The 27159-nt window shown below is 41.2% G+C and overlaps 1 protein-coding gene across 1 annotated transcript in view; it reads left to right on the top strand.

Moving 5' to 3' along the window:
• LOC140744719 (uncharacterized) overlaps positions 1-23135 on the top strand; it is a 229740-nt gene extending 206605 nt beyond the window's left edge. Inside the window, exons 3-14 of the mRNA XM_073076359.1 lie at positions 8379-8528; positions 9004-9181; positions 9772-10023; positions 10503-10751; positions 11258-11517; positions 12311-12452; positions 13159-13299; positions 16663-16817; positions 17349-17419; positions 17510-20226; positions 20840-20992; positions 21647-23135. Of these exons, the coding sequence (XP_072932460.1) occupies positions 8379-8528; positions 9004-9181; positions 9772-10023; positions 10503-10751; positions 11258-11517; positions 12311-12452; positions 13159-13299; positions 16663-16817; positions 17349-17419; positions 17510-20226; positions 20840-20992; positions 21647-21898 (4720 nt within the window). The 3' untranslated portion in view covers positions 21899-23135. The remainder of the gene's footprint in view (positions 1-8378; positions 8529-9003; positions 9182-9771; positions 10024-10502; positions 10752-11257; positions 11518-12310; positions 12453-13158; positions 13300-16662; positions 16818-17348; positions 17420-17509; positions 20227-20839; positions 20993-21646) is intronic.
• Positions 23136-27159: the final 4024 nt, after the last annotated feature.

Below are 27159 nucleotides of genomic sequence, written 5' to 3'. Positions count from 1 at the left end.
TTTCTACATGTTTGTAAGCAAAAAATCAACGGTTGAAACTCGGCCTCTCGATCGAGGGGTCCGAGGTTTAAATCCCAAGCACGCACTTCTTTCAATATTATGTGCGTAATAAAAATTAATTATAACTTACTTTAACGGTGAAGGAGACCTGCATACCTGAGAGATTTATAAAAACAATGTCAAAGGTATGTGAATTCTACCAATACGCACTTGCCCAGCGCGGTGGACTATGGCCTAATAACCTAATACCTAACCTATCTATCCTCTTTGGGCAATAAAAATAACTTTCTTTATATATATAAAGTCGTAATATAAAAGAAATCAGTAAAATTTAAGTCGTTCCGAGATTTCGAGTAACATGGACGCAGAAAAGCAATAAATGGGTCCCCAGGGGGCGCTTGTGGCCCGCTGTGACATGAATAGGGAAACCGTAAATTCCAAAAAAATATTTGAATCGAAACGTGACGAAACTTGTTAATTCAAAATAAATTAGTACTACGATTAAATAGTGTTTTTTAATCAAAATGTTTTGGCTTATATTTTTTTAATAAAATGTTTGATTCATTTTTGTATTAAATTTAAGATTATTATTTTTGAAAAACAAACAGTGATATGTGCGTTATATTTCACAAACTGTTTAATTTAAAACAAAACACTGATTTGTTTTTCAGAACACAAAAATAGTTAAGTATGGGGTGACCTTTCTCAAACATTATTTTGTGTTAGTAATAAAAATACGCAATACAAAATATTCGGGAAATGTTAAGCTTGATAAATATAATTTGAGCATAACACAAAAACATTAATCTGATATCCAATTAACTGTATGTATGTATCTCGTTCATATTCCATATCATTTTATTTATCAGTCACGGGTTATAAAACATTAAGCTTAATTTTATATTACTTCCGCGTAATAAAATTTGAATGGCTATAGAATTCATTTTTGCATTTCGATTTTTTTTTCATAATATTAAATTAAACGAGCACGCAATCCGCCTAATAGTAAGTGGCTATTGCTGCCCGTACACATCCGTAATTAACAAAAGATAATATTAGATTCCTACTCGACATTGGCACAGATGCGCCACTACCCCTGAGGACTAAGTTGGAATGCTTAGAATAAGTATGTCTCTCTTACCAAACCCTTCAAAGAGGGATACAGCGGCGCTTAGCATTGATGATGATTAATTGACGTTTAAGTGAAGACGTTTTGAAGGTGGTAGAACCCTTTGTGGTTCGACTCCGGCGGCACCACCGCCACACCTATTTCTACCTAATAACAGCAGTGTTAGGCGCTGCTGTGTTCCGGTTTGAAGGGTGTGGTATGGGAGACAGACTTTTCCGAGGCGTTTCAGCTTAGTCCTCAGGGGTAGCAGCGCATCTGTGGCCGACCTCAGGTAGGAATATCTAATCCTATCTGGGGTTGATTACAGATGTCCATGGGCGGCAGTAGCCACTTATCATCAGGTGGACTGCATGCTCGTCTGCTACTCTTATATTATAAAAAAATAAATAAAAAAAAAGTATTATTTCAGAACTACTAATTACCAAATGGTATTAACTCTTTCTGCGATATAGTTTAATTTCATTGGTTATAAAAACTCAAGAGTTAGGTATATTAACGTAAGTGCATATATTATCACATTTTCCTATTAAAAAAAAACATAAACAAAAACATAGTGTACCATGAAATATGAAAGTCATTTTCTCCTGACACAACGCTTTACTACGCAAAAATACGACCACAAAAACTCGTACAAGACGTGAAACAAAGAGAAAACATATTTACCTGGTTACAAACGGGAGGAAAGGTCATATTTTATTCACTTGTGGATCCCCTGTTCGTATGATAACGTATAACTGTAGGGTTACCGAAATTTTGTGTGAAATTACAGGACATTTGTGGTGAACGCTTCGTTAGGGGACAAAAATAGGAAAAATATAAATTTACAGAAGAACTTCCTGCGAGCGCTCATTACTTAAATTTTTATAAACTAGTGTGGCAGAATGTTTTATAATCTGTGGTGCGGTGAGGCGCGGTGCGGCGTGGCGGGAGAAATTGAGTTTTGGCGGGAAACCAATTGTCATAATCGTCATTGTTATAAAGTATTTATGAAAATATATCATCTTCCTCCAAATGTTTCTTTTATTGTGATACACTCAAGAAATATAGCTTTATACTAGTTTTAAGTTCAATAGTTATCAATTTATGTCTTTTAGTGATAGTTTAGACGTCTAAAATTGTACCTCCTGTGTTGGGCGTCAGTTACGAATAACTGACAAGGCCGTCTCATATTTGTATTATTTCGTATTTATTATTATTAGTGTTACAAATCACTTATTACTCGCTTTAGCAGATTTACTTAAAAGATAATATCCCGAGGAAACCTACATGTAAAAATATCTAAGGCGTTTAAAGTGTCACAATTCTCACTTGGCCAACGTGATGGAGTACGGATGAAATGCTTCTCACTCTGAGTTAAATTGACAATAACAGGTTAATTATTAGTTACTTAATGTAAAACATATAAATCCTTATTTGTAAAAAATAGAAATATCCCGACTTAGCCATAAATATATTACCCCTACACATAGAAACGCCCTCAATAATACCCTGTCAATTATTCGGTATCCCGCTCTATTCGATTGTATTGCCATCATTTTATATTGAATAGAATATCTAAGTCATTTCGTAACTTAATTAAACCTATTTCTATATAGTTTTAGGGTTCCGTACCCAAAGGGTAAAAACGGAACTTTATTCCTCCCCTATCCCCGGAACCCTGGAACCCTCCGTCTATCTAATGTATTGCCAACGAATCGAAATTTGAAGAAATTGTCAAAGATCAACATTTGCCATTTTTTTCAAATTTCGATTTTAGGTAGACAAAAAGTTTATTAGTTAAGTATAGGCAAAAAGTGTACAAGTGATTATTAAGTGCATTATAAATACCCGTAGTATTGGCAGCTAACGATAAGTAAATAGGATTTGTTTATATTAAACTTATATTAAAACCGTTTTTAAATACATTTAAATACATAAACACATCCTTTTATAAATTTTGTATTTTGTTGTAAATTGAACAAGTTATCAAGGAAATTAACCACTTATATTATATATTATATTAAATAATTATAAGTAAAATGAGTTACCCAAGTTACATCGCGCAGTTACAGGTGTAATAATATGTCTCCCAGGGGAACGCCGTTTATGCCGTTGAGAAGTTTCCCGGCGAAGCGAGCTAAGCATTGTTCATTATGCGAATTCCCACAAGCACCGAGTTGTGATCGTGCATTTTATGTTCAATATAATTTTAATTTCTTCGTGAATATTCCGAAAATAATATTGAGCTTTTTATTACTTTAATAAATTATTTCGAAACTGATGATCGTGCATTTTATCTTAAATATTATTTTTGTGGAAATTTTGAAAAGTATATTCAAGCTTTTCAGAATTAAAATACTTTATTTGACGACTTATTAATATTATTTTATATAAATGCAAGAAAATAGACTAATGTAACTGTTACATTGAGCAGGTGTCTAATACGTCTCCCAGGGGAACGCCGTTTATGCCGTTGAGAAATTTCCCCGTGAAGCGAGCTGAGCATTGTTCATTATGCGAATTCCCACAAGCCCCGAATTATGATCATGCATTTTATCATAAATATTATTTGGGAATTACGACAATTATATTTGATCATGTGATAATCTTTAGCTTGAACCCCCGAAGATATCTGAGTTGGTACGCTACTGTCATTCCAATGAAGGTACAAAGTTTCAATTATATGTATTTCATGTTATTTTCTTAAAACGCAGGCGAAGCCGTGGTCGCTACTAGTTTATATTGTAAATGTAAGAAACACGACTGATGTAATTGTTACATCGAGCAGGTGTAATGATACGTCTCGCAGGGGAACGCCGTATATACCGTTGAGAAGTTTCCCGGGGAAGCGAGCTAAGCATTGTTCATTATGCGAATTCCCACAAGCCTCGAATTATGATCGTGCAGTTTTATCTTAAATATTATTTTCATGAATATTCTTAATTTTATAATTATTGTTTCTCTCATAACGTTAAAGTTTTATCTTAAGTAGTTATTTTTTAAATTGTGTTATTGTAAATTTTTAAGTAATTAGTCTTAAATCCAAAGACAGTATAATCTCTCATCGAAATGGAGTCCAAAAAACAGTGGTACATGTGTTTGAATTTCTTAATTGTAGATGGTGATTTAGGACCTTTTGTGGATCAACTAAGGCGCTACCAACGCCACTGCTTTTAAGGGCATGGTAAGAGAGACACTTACGAGCAATCCTAGTTATTAGGCGTAGCAATGTATTTCTGACTCACCCTAATAGGATTGCAATCCGATTTGCAGTTTATTATTTTTTATAAGTGACCATGAACAGCAGTAACCATTTACTGCATTGCGGACTCATTTGTTGTTATTTTATAAATAAACGCAGTTTGTTAATGTATTAGACTGACCTTATCGTAATTATTTAATAACAAATAAATTACAGACAGAATTCTAGAAAATATATTCGTTGCTATAACTGAAACAGATCCGAAACGACCATACTTCTCCGAATTCTAAAACAAGAAGTCACGAGTGTTTATGTAGGGCCTAAAAACACACCCAACGGCTATTAGGATAAGATCCCGAGGGAAAATGACCCTGATTATCTGTATACCGCGGAATAACATACAATGAGGTGCTATTCAGTAATGGTGTTTTTTTAGGGACGGAATAAGGGTATTGCTCATAAAATGATATTTTCTTTGCGTCGCAGATGAAGCAAGCAAATAGAGCCCGATAATAATAATTGTGCCATTTATTGAGACATTTCGTGCAGCAACAGCAATGGCGAATAGTGGTGTCTTATTTGCGGGTACTACATCTCAGCACTTTTTAATTTCTTTAAAGAGTGTGTATAAGGGGTTCTTTTACTATTTTCTTTTACTGTAAAGGAAAATCATCACGAGGAAAGCTTCACGCCTGAGAGTTCTGTAAAAAGTTTTTTTTTTATAATATAGGAGTAGCAAAGGAGCACGCAGTCCACCTGATGGTAAGTGGCTACTGCCGCCCATGGACATCAGTAATCAACCCCAGATAGGATTAGATATTCCTACCTGAGGTCGGCCACAGATGCGCCGCTACCCCTGAGGACTAAGCTGGAAAGCCTTGGAAAAGTACGTCACCCTTACCACGCCCTTTAAAACGGAACACAGCAGCGCCTAACACTGCTGTTATTAGGCAGAAATAGGTGACGCGGTGGTGCCGCCGGAATCTAACCACATAGGGTTCAACCACCTTCAAAAGTTGTGAAAGCTGTGGCTTACCAATTTGACCATTTCAAGTTCGAATCTAGCAATACCTTGGCATAAATCTCTCTCATTATTTTACTCTGTCCCACTGTTTGAGATGAGTTGATAGCGACTCAAGGACGCGTTTCTTTACACTCCTTTTGTTATATCCAAGGATCATTTAATACTTACCTGCTAGAAGTATTATATCAGAGTACATCAATTGTCCCTTTTCCTTGCCATTTTGATGATTCTTAACCGATGACAAATAGACAATGGCGATGATTTGATGAACTTAGTTTTTTCTAAAATTGATGACATGTTAAAGTTGAAATCTCGATAATAAAAAGATATTTATCATCGCCCTAAAATATACGAAGTACCTCCCTATTCCTAAGTTCTAAAAATAGGAAAACTACAAACAAAGAAAAGCGTTGCCATATACTTTGAACTTTGACCATTTCTTCGAGAGCTTTGCTCTTATAATAATAAAGAAAGCGCAATTTTTACGGAAAACTTCCATTTCCCCCGAGCCATTAGATATTTTACAAAATGACCCAAAGTAGAGAGTTACTTATAGACTGTGGTAGTTTTCTTTGTTTTATAAAGGTAATCCCTTATCAAAATGCCACTTATGAAACTACATAACAGTGAAAATAATAATCGAGAGTGAAGAATAAATGCCGCCATTTCTGTTTACTGAAATTGATTATTTTTTTTTATAAGTCTCAAGAAGCAAACGAGCTAGCAGTCCACCTGATGGTAAATCACTGCTGCCCATGGACATGCGTGGTCAACTCTATGTTTCTATCTGAAACCGATCTCAGATGCGTCGCTATGAACGAAGTTTGGGATGGTCGCTTCATATAAGTATAACTCAGCTGGCATTTACATCCTTATACAGAAGGTCTATGGCACTGATAGCCTAGTGGTTAAGAAAGTTGGCCTCTCGATCGAGGGATCCGAGGTTCAAATCCCAGGCACGCACCTCTGATTTTGCAAAGATATGTTCGTATTAGAAATTAACTATCACTTGCTTAAAAACGGTGACGAAAACATCGTGAGGAAACCTGCATATCTAAGAGATTTATTAATAAAAAAAAGAAAAACAATCTCAAAGGTATGAAGTCTACCAATACGCACTTGTCCAGCGCGGTGGACTATGGCCTAATCCTTCCCATTATGAGAGGAGACCGTGCCCAGCAGTGGGACAGTAATGGGTTGATGATGACAGAAAGTCTGAACTATTTTGTTATAGATATAGGTGTGATAAGTTTCAAATTATCTAATAAGTTAAATACTATATGAGATAAATAAAGCAATTAATGGCAATTTTAAAATAAAAATGGCTCCATGAGTTATAAATAGACATGGTTTAATACTTAATAATTTTCCGAAGCTGACCTTTTAAGAGAAAGTTAGGGCGAAGAAAACACGGGAACATTATTTTCTCAGACTCATTACAATAGATAAGACCCGCTAAATATATCACAGACTTGATAAACATTTGTTTTGAAAGCTCCCTTTATTTCCTTTGTATTCAAGGAAGATTTTTCAGGAGTTTCGTATGGAATACAAATTATTATCTTTATTTTTTTGTGCTAAAGACTTGTCGAGAAGATTTTTGTGCATTAACAGTATCACATCGCGGTTCTATAATGCTCTAATGAACCCGATATAGCGAATAATATAATTACCACTGAAAAATAAGAAAAAAAAGTGAAAACAAAATAACTTTGTGAATCAATTCATTGAAAATAAAAAAAAATACATTTCTAACAAGTTTTAATGGTGGTAAAACCCTGTGTGGTTCGATGGTGATGGTTTCTTATAGCACCATCGTCAAACTTACTTCTGCCCAATAACAATAGTGTTAAGCGCTGTTGTGTTCCGCTTTGAAGGGTGTGGTAAGGGAGACATACTGTTCTGTGGTAGTTTTCAGGGGTAGCGGCGCATTTGTGGCCGACCTCGGGTCTAATCTTATCTGAGGTTGATTACAGATGTTATTGGACGTCAGTAGCCTCTTATCTTTTAATTATAATAAACAATAAACTTAAACGGAGTTATGGCAACAACCACTTACCATTAAATGAACTCGTTATTTCCTTCAATTTTGTAAAAAAGACGAGGTATTTCTACACTTTATTGCTTGGAAGGTGATAGAACCCTTTGTGGTTCGACTCCGGCGGCACCACCGCCACACTTATTTCTGCCTAATAACAGTGGTGTTAGGCGCTGCTGTGTTCCGTTTTGAAAGGTGTGGTAAGGGAGACAGACTTTTCAAAGGCGTTCCAGCTTAGTCCTCAGGGGTAGCTGCGCATCTGTGGCCGACCTCAGGTAGGAATATCTAATCCTATCTGGGGTTGATTACAGATGTCCATGGGCGGCAGTAGCGTCTTACCATCAGGTGGACTGCATGCTCGTCTGCCACTCCTATATTATAAATTAAAAAAAAAACTTTAACTCTAAACACTGGAAAAATGTAGACTAAGTTATTCATTAACAAGCTTACGTTTAATTAGATCAATGTAAACAAAGTTGTTCTTTGTTTAGTATTCCGTGGATAGTTGGAACGTTTTAATCTTCTCGGTTTGTTCTGAGTGAGAAGATTCCGGCTAACCAGCAAAAAGTATCGTTTCTTGTAAAAATTGCTTGATACAATTTATCCGACTAAGTGTGTTTATTATTATTCGAACACTTTAAATTAAATTAAACATTTCTCATTATTAGATATCTGGGAAAGTAATCCTTGACAATATAAAAAAACGTATATGTAATATCAAAAAGCGAGAATTATTCTCACATTGTAACATTGAGTAGGTACCAATTCATGTCGTTAGTTATTGTTAGCTAGGATTTTTATAATACAATATGATACAAACACTAATACACAAACAAATAACTTAATTCATATGCACATGAGCGCGTACACATACGCACACACGCACACACGCGCACACATACACACACACAAACAAACAAACAAACGCATTAATTTTTTTACCCGACTTCAAATTTGCTTGAATATATAATACTTACCAATACTAATCTATCATTATTAATTCCAGCCATGTCACGAGAACAGCGAGCTGGCTGCCGCCCGCGGAGAGCTGGCCCACGAGGGACGGCAGCGTCAGCGGCAGCAGCCAGGATGAAGACGACCTGCCCTACGGCTGGGAACAGGCGCTGGACAGCAAGGGGAAACCCTATTACATCAAGTGAGTTCAAATACATTGTGATAAGTTCCATACGATTATATCGGAAGAGTTTACAAGGTGATTTTTTTAAATGGGCCTTCGTAGCCAATTCCGAAACTATAAGAAAAATCGAAAAATACTGAAAGTACTTACGAGGCTGATTTTAATAAACACTAAAACGGCATCATTTGTTTTTTTAAATCTATTTCCCAAGCTAAGAATCGCACGAGTTCATTTAGAAAAATACATATACCTTGTATTATTCCATCATCGGATTGTCTTACATATAAGGCTCAAATTCTGTGAAATAATGATATGTGACAAACTTAAGAAAAGGTTCATTTAAAAAACCGTATAATGTAAGTCAGATGCGGCCTAAGATGTTTACATAGAAGATACCTTTCAACTCTTGCCTTAAAGAGTTTAAGATTAGCTAGACGGAAACCATTTCTTTATACAAGTCCACTTTCTCCACGCACCAAATAATGATTTCCAGCCACGTGAACAAAACAACAACGTACGTGGCACCAGAGGGCAGTTCCAGCGAGTCTCCGCCCGCCCCGCGCGATGTTGTGCTGGAGAGGGATCCGGAGCTGGGCTTCGGGTTCGTGGCGGGCTCCGAACGACCCGTGCTGGTCAGGTTCGTCACGGATAACTCGCCTAGTGTCGGGAAGGTGAGATTTTGAAGGTTACTTAACTATTTCTTCGATATTCAGTAAGTGGTTCTTAAGATTTTACGCCAAGAAGAAAACTTTGAAGGACATTGTAACTGACTGGGCAGTTTAATAAAAGTTGTAGCTTGCTCATGTGTATTCCTGTATCCATCAACCCTTTGAGGTTCACTGCTGAACATAATTATGTTTCACCTAATTTGCATCACTCCAATTTTTGTTGGCTATTGAATTGAAATACTTTATAGTATGTTTTTTAGTTTTTTAATTTAATAAGTTTTAAGAGAACTTTGCAGCAAGGTTTAGCAGATGGATCCCTTTTATAACTATAGTGTCTTTTAATACTTTATCTACAAGTTTACCGATTGGTGCTATGATCCAATTGTTTACCATCTTGTTTTACGCTCGTTATTAATAATCAATCTATCCAGTTTTTAGCTACTAAAGATCAAAATTTAACGATATCTAGTATGAAGAAATTGCCAAATGTGGAGCATTGTTCAAATTATTGGATATATTGCTTATTAATAATTATTCGTTAGTAAGTATGCTCCTGGTAATTGCTAAAGATAATCGACTTCATAACCTTCCAGCTAGAACCAGGCGACCAGATCCTCTGCGTGAACGGCGAGGACGTGTCCCTAGCCGCTCGCGAGCACGTCATCTCCGCGGTCCGCGCGTGTGCCGAGCGCGTGACGCTGCGGGTGTGTCAGCCCGCGCGTAGCGGCAACCCGGCGCGCCGCTCCGCGCTGCTCTCAGCCGCCAAGCGGGCGAGACTGCGCGCCAGGCCGCCGAGGGTCAGGTTCGCGGATTCTGTGCAGCTGAACGGCGCGCCGATGTATCCCGTAAGTCCCTGATCTACTTTTATTAGAAAATGTTTTATTGACCTCACCGCTCCACCTTATATGTTATGTTATATGTTACCACAGCATAAAATAATCAGAGGGTAGCGTAACTTTGCTTGGGTAAAAAGACTTAGAAGGTAAGAGCGCACATGATATGTAGGAAATCACGTATGTTAATGCGACGTTTTCTGCTATTGACAACAAAATATTAATCGATTTAATGTCTAAAACTTCGCCATTATTGGATGAAATACTTAATAATAATAAATATCATGTCGAGATATTTGCAATGAGCACTTCAACACAACTGGTTACAATAGAAACTGGTATTCAATATGGGACTGCTGTACAACAGTATTGGCGATTGCCCGCTGGCAATCGGAATTATATCTAAAGAGATTTTTTGAGAGTTAGTCTAATAAACTACCTCAACGAAAAAACATTCTGTTTACTTACACCACTATTTGCATTAATTCTAGCCCTCAGCGTTTTCCCTGGGCGACCTCTGCTTACCACCCATGGCAAACGTCCTGAAGGTATTCCTGGAGAATGGCCAGACCAAGTCGTTCAAGTACGATACCACTACCACCGTGGCGGACGTGGTCTCCAGCCTCAAGGACAAGCTGTGCATCACCGCGGAGGAACACTTCAGTTTAGTGGTGGAACATGTAAAGAGCTTGAGGCGGAATAAGCTCACGTTGCTGGATCCCAAGGAGTCGTTGGCTAGAGTGAGTATATTTCATGATAAATATACCATGTATGCCGTTAGTTTTTTATATTAAATTTCAGTTCGATATCGTAGTCCTACTTCTATCCTTAAGCTGGACACGGGTCTCCTCTGAGTGTAACATGGGTTTTAAGGGCTTAGTACACCGAATTGGTCAAGTCCTAATTAATAGAACTTGCACACTTTTGAGCCCTTTCTTAGAACTGTCGGGTTCGAATTCGAATGTTGGACATCTCGATTGCAAGGTAGACTGCTATCACTGCTACGTTGCTGCTAATACGATACGATATAAATAAACGACATCAAATCTTAAGCATTTACATTACCGCTCATAGTAAAGATCGTTATTATTAAACCATGCCGTGGATATAATCGGTTGTTTTATTATGTACTTCATTTTTAGATGATATCTAAAACGCCATCTGTTACCAGTTCTAGTAACTAATTGAACTCTTACTGTTGTAACTGTATACAGCGCCATCTATAACCACTACTACACTATTCCAGATCGCTGCCCGCCCCGGCTCGCACAAGATGCGCTGCCTCTACCGCGTGGTGTTCATGCCGTCCTCCGCAGCTGAGCTGGCGCAGCGTGACCTGGCGGCTCTGGACTATCTGTACCTGCAGTGCTGCAACGATGTGGCACAGGAGCGCTTCGCACCAGAACTCCAGACGGACGTGGCGTTGAGGCTCGCGGCCTTGCATATACATCAACACGCGCTGGCGAATAACATATCGCCCGCGAAGCTCACAATCAAGACTGTTGAGTTAGTATCCGTTTTCAATAAAATACCTAAATTAAATAATTATAGTTTAAAAACTAAAAACCACGCTAAAATCCCACCAGGAATATCGTTTATCCTGATTCCTCACGATCCTGATGAGGAAAATGGGATATAATTATTAAAATCATGTATTGTCATCGGTTTAGCATATCCTCTGAAGTACAGAAGCATGGATGAACCACTAAGATAGGTGCAATCACCTATGGGCCAATGCCTATTCAACTCAGAGTTACTTAATTTAGTAGATTAGTTACCAAGTTGCAAAGTACTTGGTGGCGTCGCTGTAGTTCCGAGAGCAGAATAGAGCTAGGATATCCTCTGCCTGACGTAAGAGGCAACTAAAAGGGGACTTCGGGTGGTAAGCGTGGAAGCTCTAACCGCCCGGAAAGTGACCTCGAGTACGACGGTGGTATGTGTGGTCGCATACCGTCGTATACACCAGATGGTGTGGCGAGCTTTATGCTCACCAGGGTAGAGCCCGACGGGGCACGCTTAGAGGCCACCAGTTGCGTTTCTATAAAGATCCCGGGGTCCTCAACGCAGCTTCGAGAACGTTCACCGGAGGGGGGTTTAGTGTGATAAGAATCCCACATAACCCTGTGTCGCTCCCACGGCACCGGGTACCTTTTGAAGGTTTCCTCCTTCACGAGAAAAAAACGCACTTACTGGCGAAGAGTATAAGTCATTATCCGCATAAAATTCTTATGCCATAGGTGGTCACTGGTTCACTTTTAGCCGTTGTATGCACGCACGTATGTAAGGCGCACTGTTCCAGAAGGGAGTTCGGGCTGGAGCGGTTCGTGCCGAGCGCGCTGCTGGAGAACATGAAGCGCAAGCAGCTGCGGCGGCTGCTGCTGCACTGTCTGCGGCTCAACGGCGCCATGACCGGCGGACACAAGCAGCTCACGCAACTACAGGTATACCATGTAGTACTAATAGTCAACGTTTGTAGCTCAAAAGTTACATCACCTGCTAAGAACATAGCAGGTATATAAAGTAGTAATAAAAGTCAACCTTTGTAGCCCAAAAGTTATATCAACTGTCGAGAGCATAGCTCTAAAATTGAATTCATCACCACATATTATGTGACACATTCTTGCTCCTATAATTGGTCCCAACAGCAATATATATTAGATAAATGCTTATCCCCAAAGTTGTATCTAACAAAAAATAAGTATTCTACGCATCATGTCTCTAAATTGCATCAAATAACTACATATTGTATATTCAACCAATTTATAAAAAATATCTCGATTTCTGGTAATACCAAGCACACTGATTTATATCAATAAAATCAAATCATTGATTTTCTACACATAAGTTCAAGGGAAACAATGTTGTCGATTAGTTTAAAAGAGTTAAGTAAGAGACAACAGGACCGTGTTTGACAGTTGACCGCGATACACCATACACACACTGGCGTCCTCCGAATAGGTCCTTCCGGAGACCCACCGTAATAGATATAATAAATATAACAAATATACCGTCCCGTGACGAGTTCTGAGTAATGACTGACCGTTTACCGAATATTGTGACAGAAACGTCAAATTATAAATTTACTCTTTATTTTATATTAGTACTTCGACCAATTCGAAATACTGAACGCAAAGTGTAATTTTCCAGGCGAAGCTGCACTACCTGGACATAGTGGCGGGGCTGCCGAGCTACGGCGCCAAGTGCTTCAGCAGCGCGCGGCCCGAGCGCGTGCTGCTCGTGTCGCCGCGCTTCGGCCTCAGCCAGATCGTGGGCAGGAGCAACTCCGTGGTGAGTGACAGTAGAAGCTGCACCACCTGGACATGGTGGCGGGGGAGCTACGGCGCCAAGTGCTTCAGCAGCGCGCGGCCCGAGCGCGTGCTGCTCGTGTCGCCGCGCTTCGGCCTCAGCCAGATCGTGGGCAGGAGCAACTCCGTGGTGAGTGACAGTAGAAGCTGCACCACCTGGACATGGTGGCGGGGGAGCTACGGCGCCAAGTGCTTCAGCAGCGCGCGGCCCGAGCGCGTGCTGCTCGTGTCGCCGCGCTTCGGCCTCAGCCAGATCGTGGGCAGGAGCAACTCCGTGGTGAGTGACAGTAGAAGCTGCACCACCTGGACATGGTGGCGGGGGAGCTACGGCGCCAAGTGCTTCAGCAGCGCGCGGCCCGAGCGCGTGCTGCTCGTGTCGCCGCGCTTCGGCCTCAGCCAGATCGTGGGCAGGAGCAACTCCGTGGTGAGTGACAGTAGAAGCTGCACCACCTGGACATGGTGGCGGGGGAGCTACGGCGCCAAGTGCTTCAGCAGCGCGCGGCCCGAGCGCGTGCTGCTCGTGTCGCCGCGCTTCGGCCTCAGCCAGATCGTGGGCAGGAGCAACTCCGTGGTGAGTGACAGTAGAAGCTGCACCACCTGGACATGGTGGCGGGGGAGCTACGGCGCCAAGTGCTTCAGCAGCGCGCGGCCCGAGCGCGTGCTGCTCGTGTCGCCGCGCTTCGGCCTCAGCCAGATCGTGGGCAGGAGCAACTCCGTGGTGAGTGACAGTAGAAGCTGCACCACCTGGACATGGTGGCGGGGGAGCTACGGCGCCAAGTGCTTCAGCAGCGCGCGGCCCGAGCGCGTGCTGCTCGTGTCGCCGCGCTTCGGCCTCAGCCAGATCGTGGGCAGGAGCAACTCCGTGGTGAGTGACAGTAGAAGCTGCACCACCTGGACATGGTGGCGGGGGAGCTACGGCGCCAAGTGCTTCAGCAGCGCGCGGCCCGAGCGCGTGCTGCTCGTGTCGCCGCGCTTCGGCCTCAGCCAGATCGTGGGCAGGAGCAACTCCGTGGTGAGTGACAGTAGAAGCTGCACCACCTGGACATGGTGGCGGGGGAGCTACGGCGCCAAGTGCTTCAGCAGCGCGCGGCCCGAGCGCGTGCTGCTCGTGTCGCCGCGCTTCGGCCTCAGCCAGATCGTGGGCAGGAGCAACTCCGTGGTGAGTGACAGTAGAAGCTGCACCACCTGGACATGGTGGCGGGGGAGCTACGGCGCCAAGTGCTTCAGCAGCGCGCGGCCCGAGCGCGTGCTGCTCGTGTCGCCGCGCTTCGGCCTCAGCCAGATCGTGGGCAGGAGCAACTCCGTGGTGAGTGACAGTAGAAGCTGCACCACCTGGACATGGTGGCGGGGGAGCTACGGCGCCAAGTGCTTCAGCAGCGCGCGGCCCGAGCGCGTGCTGCTCGTGTCGCCGCGCTTCGGCCTCAGCCAGATCGTGGGCAGGAGCAACTCCGTGGTGAGTGACAGTAGAAGCTGCACCACCTGGACATGGTGGCGGGGGAGCTACGGCGCCAAGTGCTTCAGCAGCGCGCGGCCCGAGCGCGTGCTGCTCGTGTCGCCGCGCTTCGGCCTCAGCCAGATCGTGGGCAGGAGCAACTCCGTGGTGAGTGACAGTAGAAGCTGCACCACCTGGACATGGTGGCGGGGGAGCTACGGCGCCAAGTGCTTCAGCAGCGCGCGGCCCGAGCGCGTGCTGCTCGTGTCGCCGCGCTTCGGCCTCAGCCAGATCGTGGGCAGGAGCAACTCCGTGGTGAGTGACAGTAGAAGCTGCACCACCTGGACATGGTGGCGGGGGAGCTACGGCGCCAAGTGCTTCAGCAGCGCGCGGCCCGAGCGCGTGCTGCTCGTGTCGCCGCGCTTCGGCTTCAGCCAGATCGTGGGCAGGAGCAACTCCGTGGTGAGTGACAGTAGAAGCTGCACCACCTGGACATGGTGGCGGGGGAGCTACGGCGCCAAGTGCTTCAGCAGCGCGCGGCCCGAGCGCGTGCTGCTCGTGTCGCCGCGCTTCGGCCTCAGCCAGATCGTGGGCAGGAGCAACTCCGTGGTGAGTGACAGTAGAAGCTGCACCACCTGGACATGGTGGCGGGGGAGCTACGGCGCCAAGTGCTTCAGCAGCGCGCGGCCCGAGCGCGTGCTGCTCGTGTCGCCGCGCTTCGGCCTCAGCCAGATCGTGGGCAGGAGCAACTCCGTGGTGAGTGACAGTAGAAGCTGCACCACCTGGACATGGTGGCGGGGGAGCTACGGCGCCAAGTGCTTCAGCAGCGCGCGGCCCGAGCGCGTGCTGCTCGTGTCGCCGCGCTTCGGCCTCAGCCAGATCGTGGGCAGGAGCAACTCCGTGGTGAGTGACAGTAGAAGCTGCACCACCTGGACATGGTGGCGGGGGAGCTACGGCGCCAAGTGCTTCAGCAGCGCGCGGCCCGAGCGCGTGCTGCTCGTGTCGCCGCGCTTCGGCCTCAGCCAGATCGTGGGCAGGAGCAACTCCGTGGTGAGTGACAGTAGAAGCTGCACCACCTGGACATGGTGGCGGGGGAGCTACGGCGCCAAGTGCTTCAGCAGCGCGCGGCCCGAGCGCGTGCTGCTCGTGTCGCCGCGCTTCGGCCTCAGCCAGATCGTGGGCAGGAGCAACTCCGTGGTGAGTGACAGTAGAAGCTGCACCACCTGGACATGGTGGCGGGGGAGCTACGGCGCCAAGTGCTTCAGCAGCGCGCGGCCCGAGCGCGTGCTGCTCGTGTCGCCGCGCTTCGGCCTCAGCCAGATCGTGGGCAGGAGCAACTCCGTGGTGAGTGATAGTGCCAAACTGCACCACCTGGACATAGTGGCGAAGCTGCCGAGCTACGGCGCCAAGTGGTATCTTTGTACGATTGGGATTTTACTTTTGTAAAGCTAATAATTTTTTTTTGTGGAGCCTATTGGGTTTCGAAAATCCTGACGATTTTAGTCATGTTAGTTATTTCAATAAATCATTCCATGTCCCATAGAAACTATCAGTTCCTAGTATTATTTTAAAAAATACAATAGATTAAAATGGAATTTTGTAGTGTTGCTGCTCTACGCCCGTTAGCAAAAAATAATAATCTTAAACAAATTTACTCAGCAAAGTGAAATTTGTGTCTTTTCTGGACAATAATTTTTAAACTAACTTCATAACAACTTCGAGCACGCAAGTGGCTAATGCATTAGCCAGTTGCGTGCTCGAAGCGGATCAATTACGGGTGACTATATTATCGTGGTAATATTAGGAAAGACTAACAAAGTAAGCGAGGCCTTGATGAACTCAAGGCTCTCAGTATCTAGAGACTGATACAATACCTGACAATACTAACCGACAGCTCTCCCCTCTCACCCCCAGCCGCAGTCCATAGCGAGCATCGAGGAGATCGAGGGCATCCGCGTGAAGCGCTCGGCGGGCGGCGCGGACGTGGCGCTGTTCCTGCGCCGCGAGCGCGTGCTGGCGCTGCTCATGGACGAGCGCGACGCCGCCGAGATGCCGCTGGTCATCGCTGGGTGAGTGCTGAGTGCTAATGGGTGGGGAACTGGGTTCAATGTGGGAGGTGTTTAATGATGAAGCTTAGTAGAGATAGATACTCTACCCCGCCGGCCAAGTGCGCCAGCACTGAGCCATCACACACTTTTGGAACCTTTTATGTTGACGAAGAAAACTAGTATGGTTCGACCTACGTACATTGCATGTACAAAAAAATGTCGCCAGAAACAAACAATCTGTGAAATGTGTATAACGTATAGATATCAATGAAAAAAACCAATACGTATCTGTCAGTTAAAATGGGTATACACCTGCTTAAAAAATTCCTGGCGGCGACCATCTATTTCTACTGTGAAGCAGTTTTTGCCTTTCGAAGAAAGAACTATGGATAGAATAAGTGAATGCCGGCTCACTTAAATAAGAAATAACGATCTTAACTAACTAATCTAACTTATTGTAGAACTTTGTAATGCTGACAAATTTAAAGACTGAATGATATGAAACATTGTAGAAAATAATGGTAATCACACTTAATATTTTCTACATTACAGGTATTATAAGCTCGCTACTGGTCAAGATCTAAATGTGGAGCAGGAAAGGGAGCCAATCACAGAAGATATTGGTGAGAAAAATTAAAAATGACATTAAATTCTATCTGTAATCCATGTTCTTTTTAATAATTTATTAATGATTTTATTTATACCTGTTTCAGCCCCACCATACCTATCCCAGCATAACGTGGTACCAACGAAATGGAGCTACTTACACTACGACGATCCAATGGTTCTCACGAAGAAACACTTCGCGATCTTCAGCATGCCGCCTCCATACCACTCCACACCAGATCAGTCCAAATCCAACCTGGACACGAACATGAACTCCAGCATTGCTAACAGGAATCATAGCAACAACTCCAGTCCTCTTATAGGCTATGAGTCCAAACCAGGTTTGCTTGGTCATGATCTACACTTCGAAAAGTGTAAAAGAAATGAAGATTTCCGGCTCTTCGATCCAAATGATGCGTGTTATCTAGACGATGGTATGGGCTTCGATCTCCAAAGCGTTCTGTCTATGGAACTCTTAGAAAACGCTACAAATAACCCGCGACTCGTCGAAGCCAAGAACGAGGAAGTACTACGCAGAGTTGCTGAAATGCAAAAGTTAGTCGAAAACTCTGAACAGTACTTGACTGAAAACTGTGATGCTTACATTGATAATGGTTATAATTGTATGTTGAGAGATGAGCTAGTCGGTAAAGAAACTTCCGTAGATCAACTAGAAAGTGATACAGAGTCTAATACCAGTAGAATGTCGGCAGCTGATGACGCTCCCGGCATACTAAAACATAGTGATTCCTTGCTGTTACTAACTGAAACTATAAATCAGGGATTAAATGGATTAGGTGTAGCAGAAACAGAAACAGATAGCGATTTAACTAGAAGACAATCTCAAGGTCTAAGCGCGATACTTAATAACTGTGGTCTAACTGACGCACTACTTGCGCTCAATAGTGATGTATGTCAATCAGAAAGTGATAACGATTCATCGTACACACCAACAAGCAGCCCTGTTCGTAAACATCAAAATAAACCAGCGAACAAAGCGGTTAGAACCAGTTTCGGGTTACACAGCCCTGATGCTATTCCAGAAAAAGAACCGAATCTTAAAGAATATTTAAAACAATTGAGAGAGAAAAGTACTAGAGAGGAAACGGCGACTGACTTCCCTTTCTACTACCAAGAGAGTATGGTAGACAATGACGCAGAGCTTATAGATTTAACTTTAATACCTCCCCCACAAACTCCTGATGAATTAGACTGTGCTACGCAAGTGCCTCAAATTTTACCAGTTGTGCCACCATCGTTTGCCGACGATAAGGATAGTTCCCAAAATGTTCCAAAAAGTAGCGAGCTAGAGGAATTCATAGCTAATGTGACAATACAACCACCAACTGTCAAAGTAACTCCAGCAATAGAGCTTACTCCAGAAGAGATTATGTCATATATCATTCCACCCCCGCCGGGATCAAACGCTTCCACGTTAGATAGAGATCAAGTTAGTTATAACAATCAACCACAAGTACACGAGCCAAAAAATGAACAAAACGTTAAAGATACGAAAACCAGTAACGGCGATGTAGTTAGAGGTACGCTTAGTGTAAGCGAAATAAGAAACATGTTCGCTGCTAAAAGCTTAAGCGATGCCAGAAATAGTCTTCTTTTAAAAGACAAGAGCAAGACTCAAAGTAAATCCGATTCTCCGAAAGGGAAGAGAAAAAGTATATCCGCAGAAAAACAAGCTAACGGCAACGCACACGTCATAGAATATCCCACGGTCGAACGAAAAGGTATGTTCTCTTGCTGTAGCAAAGATAAAAGTAAAGCTGATGACAGCAGCGAGGAAGCAGAAAAAGTAGAAACCCAAATGGAATCATCTGACTCCATGCCTGACGTTTGTGAAATCCGACCTCCTCCTAGAAGAAAAAGTCAGGATATTAAGCAACCACCCGAAAGACCTCCAAAGATACCGCCCACCCCCGCCCCGAGGCCCAGATCGAACTCATTCACGTGCCTAAACAATGAGCTTAGCGTTGTCGAAATCCCATCAAATCACTTTAGCACCCTGAACAACCGAAAACTCAATTACAAGGTCGTTTGCGAAATGAATGAGCAGTGCACACAAAATCCGCCACAATTACCACCGAGAATAGAGAACAGAGTCCTATCACCGCCACCGCCAATCTTACTCCCCCCTAAGAAGCCCCCCTTACCCCCGGTGCCGAGTGTCTTACGAATGAAAAATTCGCAGAAACAGTCTCCGATCCGCCACGAGCAACGCCTCGCTAGCATCGGCTCACCGCACTTCCAGCGCAACTTGAACACGTATCGAAACCTGGAGAACGAGAGCAGATTGACTGACGACGAATCTGTCAGGTCGGAGAGCATCAGATCGACCCAGAATTACAGCTCGATGACGTTGCAGAACCGTCACGTGCGGTCCAATTCGGAGACGAAGAGTACGATCTTGAAGAATAAGGAAATGTCAACTGCTTTATCTCTGTGCTCGCCGCAAATGAACCGACGGTTCAGTAATCGTCCTGATTTGTTAAACGGTGCTCCTGGAAGTGATCAGAGGGTTTTTAGTCCTCCTCTATCCGAGAGAAAGGTTTTCAGCCCGAGTCCGAAGATGCAAAACCACGTAAGGTTTAAGGATGAGGTAGTAGATGATATACCGACACCTCCCTCGCCGCCAACGGTGAAGTTCCCAGAGTTCCAGAGCAACAATGGGCATGTTTCGATAGAAAACTTGCTGTGCAAAACTGAGGTGGCGGTGGACGGCTTGCTACAACGGCTGCATCAAGTCGCGCAGAAGTGTTCGCACCAACACGCACATGGCGGCGGGGAAGATATCGATGAAGTTAAATTTCAGGTTTGTAGAATTTATTTAAACATTCTTTTATAAGATAAATAAGTAGATAAAATATTTTTGAAGAATGATGATAGTATTTTTTTACAAAAATCGACAAATAAAAATCGACACTCCGGAATTCCCTAGTAAACTGCTAGTTTTACAGAAAATTATTTTATATAAGGATAAGATATATTACGTTGCCTTATTTTATATTAAATAATCCGAACGGTTACTTACTACAGTCATGTTTTATCTATCATCTATCTATTTATCTATAATTTATCAACGTTTCATCCATTCATTCCTTAATATAAATGAAGCTTAATATAGATGAAGCTTAATATATATGAATAATAAATTTCTCACGTTTTTCTTTCATAAAGTCTTATGTTAACACAGGAAGATCTTATTTATAAAATTCTTGTGTCAAAATATTAGTTACCATACTTCTCTGAAACGGCTTTACCGATTTTCACCAAATTTTATATGCACATTCAGTAGGTCTGAGAATCGGCTACTATCTATTTTTCATACCCCGAAGTGAAAAGGGTTGTTCACCCTTATTATTTATATAGCAACACGTTTGCCGGGTCAGCTAGTATACTTATAAAAATATTCACACTTGTTCCAGCGAGCCCGCAGCGAGCTGACGTCGTGCGCGGTGTCGCTGGTGGGGGCCTCGCGCGCGCTGGTGGGGGCGCTGGGCGCCGCGCGGGCCCCCGCCGCGCCCAGCGCGCTCGCGGACTGCCTCACGCCCCTGCGACGTCTCGCTGACTTGGCGCAGGTAACCTTCGCTAAATACAAACTTCTAGTCCGCTCTGAATATTCCAACGCTTGAAACTACTACTCTAGAAGGGCAACTCGTTTTACGGGCGGAATGTCTGAAGGTGGTAGAACCCTTTGTGGTTCGACTCCGGCACCACCGCCACACCTATTTCTGCCTAATAACAGCAGTGTTAGGCGCTGCTGTGTCCTAGTTTAACGGATGTGTGGTAAAGGAGATATAATTTTCCGAGGCGATTCAATCTTCAGGACTAGCGACGCATCTGTGGCCGACCTCAGGTAGGAATAACTAATCTTATCTGGGGTTGATTACAGTACTCCATGAGCGGCAGTAGCCACTTACCATCAGGTGGATTGCATGCTCCTTTGGTTCTTCTATATTATAAAAAAGCACTCAACAACAAGATGTATAAACCATCTATATTGCAGAGAACCGGCATCATCGGCGAAATATAGTTCGAAATAAAGTAATCCGTGAAGGGAATCACGACCCTCAGTATTGAGGACATCGACGGAAGGAGGAGGATACATAGTGCTACATAATATTTATTTCTCTATGAAATTAATGTAACAAACGAATATGCAATTAAGTAAATAAGCGGCGACTAACGTCTATCTTCTATATCTATCTATCTTAATGTTTATCTTACTTCAGGCACTCGGAAGACATACATCCTCGCCGCTGCAAACAAGAAACCTAGTTCTACGCGTACATGACGTCACAGCCGCTTTCAAGGAATTGGCGGGAGCTGAGATGGCACAGATTATACACGAACACAACGCGAAGCTCGCCCAACAAGGACAAGAAACTAACTCCACTCTAGAAGGGCAACTCGCTTTACGGGCGGAATGTCTGGCGAACGTACTGGCCACGCTCCTCAGAAGTCTAAGAGTTTTCTCCCCTTAAAACGACCACAGATTAAAAATTCTCATAGACAATTAATATGTTCATTGAATACCGCTATAAATCAGGTATTTAGATGTAAAAATAGATTGATTTGATCGTTTCCGTTACTAAAATGAGACCAAATAAAATTAGGTATGTTTGTATAATTATTGTAGGTGGCAACACTTGTTTTAATTAAGTTGTAGTCTTGTAAATTTTATGTATGTTAACATTGATTGATTGTTGGTTGTTTTACGTAATTTTATATTGTTTAAATGTAGGGATTGGCGCCTTTTTATTCTGTGGAAATCTAGCGTGAATGACAGTTATATCTTGGAATGTCATTTTAAATATTATTGTAGGGATGTTCTGCAGTTACGTATTATTCCGTAGGCCAAGTGTTACCATAGTGAATAATTAATTTTACCAATACACATATCTATTTACACGAAGTTATTGTATATTTTCTAAAGTTTTAGGACGTGTGATCGATCATAGGGTGCAGAGTTCAATGTATGTAACCATATCTATGTCTACTAACCATATCTTTAATCATTTCAAATATATAATAGTGATGTTATATAAAATATTAACGCAGTTTTACGAACTTTTGTATATTGTTAGCGATATTGTGATTGTTTTGCAATTTTGCGTAATTTGAGTGTTGCTAGCTGTAAATTGTTTTCTGTGGATTAATGTTGCCAGCGCCGTACGCGATGTGCTGATATTTGAATATGAATATTGGTGCTATTTTGAGAGGAATTGTGTACGTTTTTTATGTAAACATATTATCTCAGTGAATGTGACAAAATAATGAGTGTAAAAAATGCACCAGTGATTTGAATTAAATTGGGATGCAACTTAGAAATTTTCAAATCAGATTTTAAAAATAGATTAAAATTACTAAACTCGCTCAGTCAACGTTGTAATATCAAAATCTGACAATACAAAAATATCGGCGGAAGAACTGAATTAAGGCTAAATAATTCCTGGAAATTTTGAACTATTCATTAAAATCGAACTCCAGTCTTTAACTAACTTCTTAACACTTGACCATATGCTCTAACAGTATGTCATTTAATCATATCGCCGGAAAAGTTATGAAGTTTATAATTAAATCATTTAAAAAATCTACTCAAAAATAATGATTCTTACAATTTAAATCTTTAGCAGCATGTATCTTTATAAAATTTAATATTGTTATTGCTAGGAACTTGTTTTATTTTGGGATAATAGAATAATACGTCGTTTTGTACCAGCTAATACTTATAAACAAACCTGTAAATAATCATTTTTATCCTGTGATTTCGGTCAAAATAATTGTAAGTGTATCCCTTTTGCATTATGAAAAGATACGTTATGAAAAGAAAAAGTAAAATGTTCAGGCATTTTAAATTAAATAGCATTTTATATTCAAAATTGTTAGCTCTCGTTTTTAATTTTATTGTGTCGTAAATTACAAATATATTTTTACAAACCTACAGATTTTAAATGTTACAGGACATATTTTTTTTAATCAGAAAACATAATTTATTTTAAAAAAGAATGATTGTTGCATCCCTAAACACGAATAGGATAAACTTTTCAATGCAAACACAAGTACACTTATGTGGGTGCGTTTATAGAGAAGTCTATTTTTTAACTGACAAAAAATATACACCATTCTAATATCATTCGCATTCTTTTAAAACAAATAAACTCTTCATAAGAAAAGTGGATTATAAAATCCAAACCAAAGGTGATGAGGAAATAGGTTTCTATATAAACGCACCCTACACGCTTACCTGAAAAGTACAATTTATTATATTTCTAACACATATCTCTCATACCAGTACACAGCCAAAGAGAAATATTGTTTTTTTCTTCTACACGATTTTTAATTTTATTTTTATCTGCGCGTTTCATTCCTTCGTTAATAGCTTACTATTGTATTGTATAGATCGAATATAATTCTGAATATAATAAGTATCGGTAACCACATTTATTCAACGATAAAGAATAAATGAGTTTACATATAAACATATTTAGAGTTGGATTAATACATACTCGATTTTATAATTTTCTAAATGTTCCCGTGTCCTCTTTACAATAATAAAAAGGTTTTTCAAATAATGAAAAAGGTAGAGTTATGTCAAAAGAAAGGAATCCAAAGCCGAGCGAAGTTATATAAAAATAAAAGGCCTATATAACGGCTCCTACAACAGGCTTACAGGCCTATATACTTTTCCAATGCATGTTGGTAGAGTTCGTCTCATATTTTATTTCATTTTTATGTTCCGATTTTCTCTAAGATTAAAAATTTGTTTGTTATTAATGTTTTATATTGTTGATTACTAATATAGTAAGGGCAGTCGCACATTAGCCCAGCATCCTTTTTCGAAAGCTACCAGAAATTATCAAAATTTAGATAACTGTTTTGAAACTTATATTATTGTTGAGATGCTTAATAAATTTTCCGAAAAGAAAATTATATTATTATCTTTTATATGTACATATGTATGTTTCTATCACAATTCACTTCACTATGGAACTTAATATAATACACCTCGCGTACAACCATGGTACATCCCAAAGTAATTGTTATTGATGTAATGGGCTGCGGTGACCTCTAAATATCAGTTGCAATGCCTATATGTGCTTTTCTGTTTAGTAACTATTGACGAGCTTAAGTCATAAAAAAAAGAAAAAAATATTTATAAAAAAATAATATAATAATTATCGTCGAATTGCCGTTATTGTATAAATTTGATTGAAATGAAATGAAATATATTTATTTTGTATAGGCCAACGACGGCACTTACAAATTGTCAGTTACAATATTTTTCTTAAACTACTACCGGATCGGAACGCGACATCTACTCAGAGGATTAACAATAATTATTCTCTTTTTTTTTAATAGCCATCATTTTTACATATAATTAAAGCATTCATTAATATCCATTGTCGAGCTTAAGGTATAAAAAAAGAAAAAATATAATTATCATTGAATTTTAGCTATTGCAAAAATTCTATGAATAATTCTAATTGAATAGCATTTAATACAAATCGAGTATGTATTAACTCAGGTAAATGGCATGTATAAAAGAATTAACTGTCTAGTTAAATCGTTATTATACAAGGTAATATTATCACACCAATTAAGTATTTATTGTTTCAAATATCACAATGCGATGCATTTGATGTAATAAACGACTTACATTTATTTTGGCTTTCATTTCTATAATGAACCTGTAATCCCATCTAAAATGCATTATTCTTTTGGAGGTTGTAGGACCCTTTGTGGTTTGACTCCGGTGGCACCACCGTCATTTCCGCCTAATAATATCAGTGTTAAGCGCTGCTGTGTTCTGGTTGAAAGTGTTTGGTAAGGGAAACAAGTTTTCTGAGAAATTCCAGCTTAGTTCTCAGGGGTAGCGGCGCACCTGTGGCCCACCTAAGGTAGGAATCTAATCTTATCTGGGGTTGATTACACATGTTATAAACAAGAACAACAGTGACCATTTAATATCAGATGGACTGCATGCTCGTCTGCTACTCTTATATAAGATAAAAAATGTAAATCCTTCAAGTACTCGTATGTATATTAGTGCAAAGTCAATACAAAGTGGTTTTAATCTTTTAATAGTTTTTAAAATTGCACCCAGTAATATTAATTTACGTTACCGGAAACCATCGGTATTCGCTCAGACAGCTCCTTAACCAAGCTTCCAGTATCATTCGCTTACCATCAAACCATCGCATCTGTATGTCATAACAGACGACGTGGCCGTGTTTTCACACGATCTCTTACAACCGGTTTTGAGCGCAAATAGAAAAATTATAGCACATCGGCCAGCCACCCTCGATGCTAACAATAAGGGTTCTGTAGGCTTATTTAGTCCGTTCTTGGATATGTATTTGCAGGGGTCAGGGAAATTTAGAAGGTGGTAGAACCTTTTGTGGTTCGACTCCGGCGGCACCACCGCCACACCTATTTCTACCTAATAACAGCAGTGTTAGGCGCTGTTGTGTTCCGGTTTGAAGGGTGTGGTAAGGGAGACAGACTTTTCCGCGGCGTTCCAGCTTAGTCGTCAGGGGTAGCGGCGCATCTGTGGCCGACCTCAGGTAGGAATATCTAATCCTATCTGGAATTAATGACAGATGTCCATGGGCGGCAGTAGCCACTTACCATCAGGTGGACTGCATGCTCGTCTGCTACTCGTATATTATAAAAAAAATAACTTTTCAGCGCCATAAAGCCACACCTTTCTATGAGTTACACATCGTAATTTGAATTTTATTTTAATGACATAAAAGTAGAAAAAAGGCTTGCAATCCGCCTGTTGCTACATGGTCATTGTCCCCAATAAACATGTAATCAACTTCAGATAGAGTTGAGTGCTATCTAAGTTAGTCAGACTTGTTGCTACTCCTGTGACCGTTAGGAAGTCGATCATAGTTGCGAAGCCACGTCGGAAGACTAAAGATAAAGAGAAGAGAAGAGAACGTGCCATTTGAAAAAGAACATAACTATTTATTTAAATGAAGGCGATAGGGCATAGGTGACCCGAGGATGTTGCTAGTTTTTGTTACAGAAAATCTTATATATAAAATTCTCGTGTCACAATTGTCATCCGAAACGACTTTACCGATTATCACCAAATTTTATATTCATATTCAGTACGTCTGAGAATCGGCTACTATCTATTATTCATACCCCTAAGTTATAAGGGTTCTTCACCCTTAACATTTTTTTATTTATATGGCAATACAACGTTTGCCGGATCATCTTTTAGATATATAAAATGCCATCAGTAAATCTACATTGTATATATCAATTTTAGATACCTCTCTTTCGATTAAGATTTTACGTAATGTTGACTACGTTTAGACAACCCATAAAATACTATTTTCTCAGAAGCAGAGAGAAAGGGTACCTAATTTTATAAATAGTTAACTATTTATTATTTTGTAAAGAAGTTTCTATTGAATAACCAATAACTAAATAACCATACAAATAACTAATCTGTCAATCAAACCAACCAGACAGATTGAGAAAGAAATTTTAAACTGCTTTTTACTGACATAAAATTATTAAGTAAGAGGAAAATAGTTATTATTTTGAAATGATGGAACTCCAATCTAAGTTATTGATTGAGGAACCCTAGCAACTAGTTATGGCCACGATAGTGGACATACGTGGCTGGACGCGACGAGATGAGCAGAAATAGTGCATTTGTTAGGATCGTCGTGTATTGCTAGCGAAGCTATTCTATTGCTCTAAAGTTCCTGTATTATACATG

The sequence above is a fragment of the Epargyreus clarus genome, unplaced genomic scaffold (assembly GCF_041222505.1).
Source record: "Epargyreus clarus isolate Ecla_fem2 unplaced genomic scaffold, WU_Ecla_fem_2.2 ptg000009l, whole genome shotgun sequence".
Lineage (NCBI taxonomy): Eukaryota > Metazoa > Arthropoda > Insecta > Lepidoptera > Hesperiidae > Epargyreus > Epargyreus clarus.
Note: the sequence above shows the minus strand (reverse complement) of the source record. Positions and strands in the feature narration are given on the sequence as shown.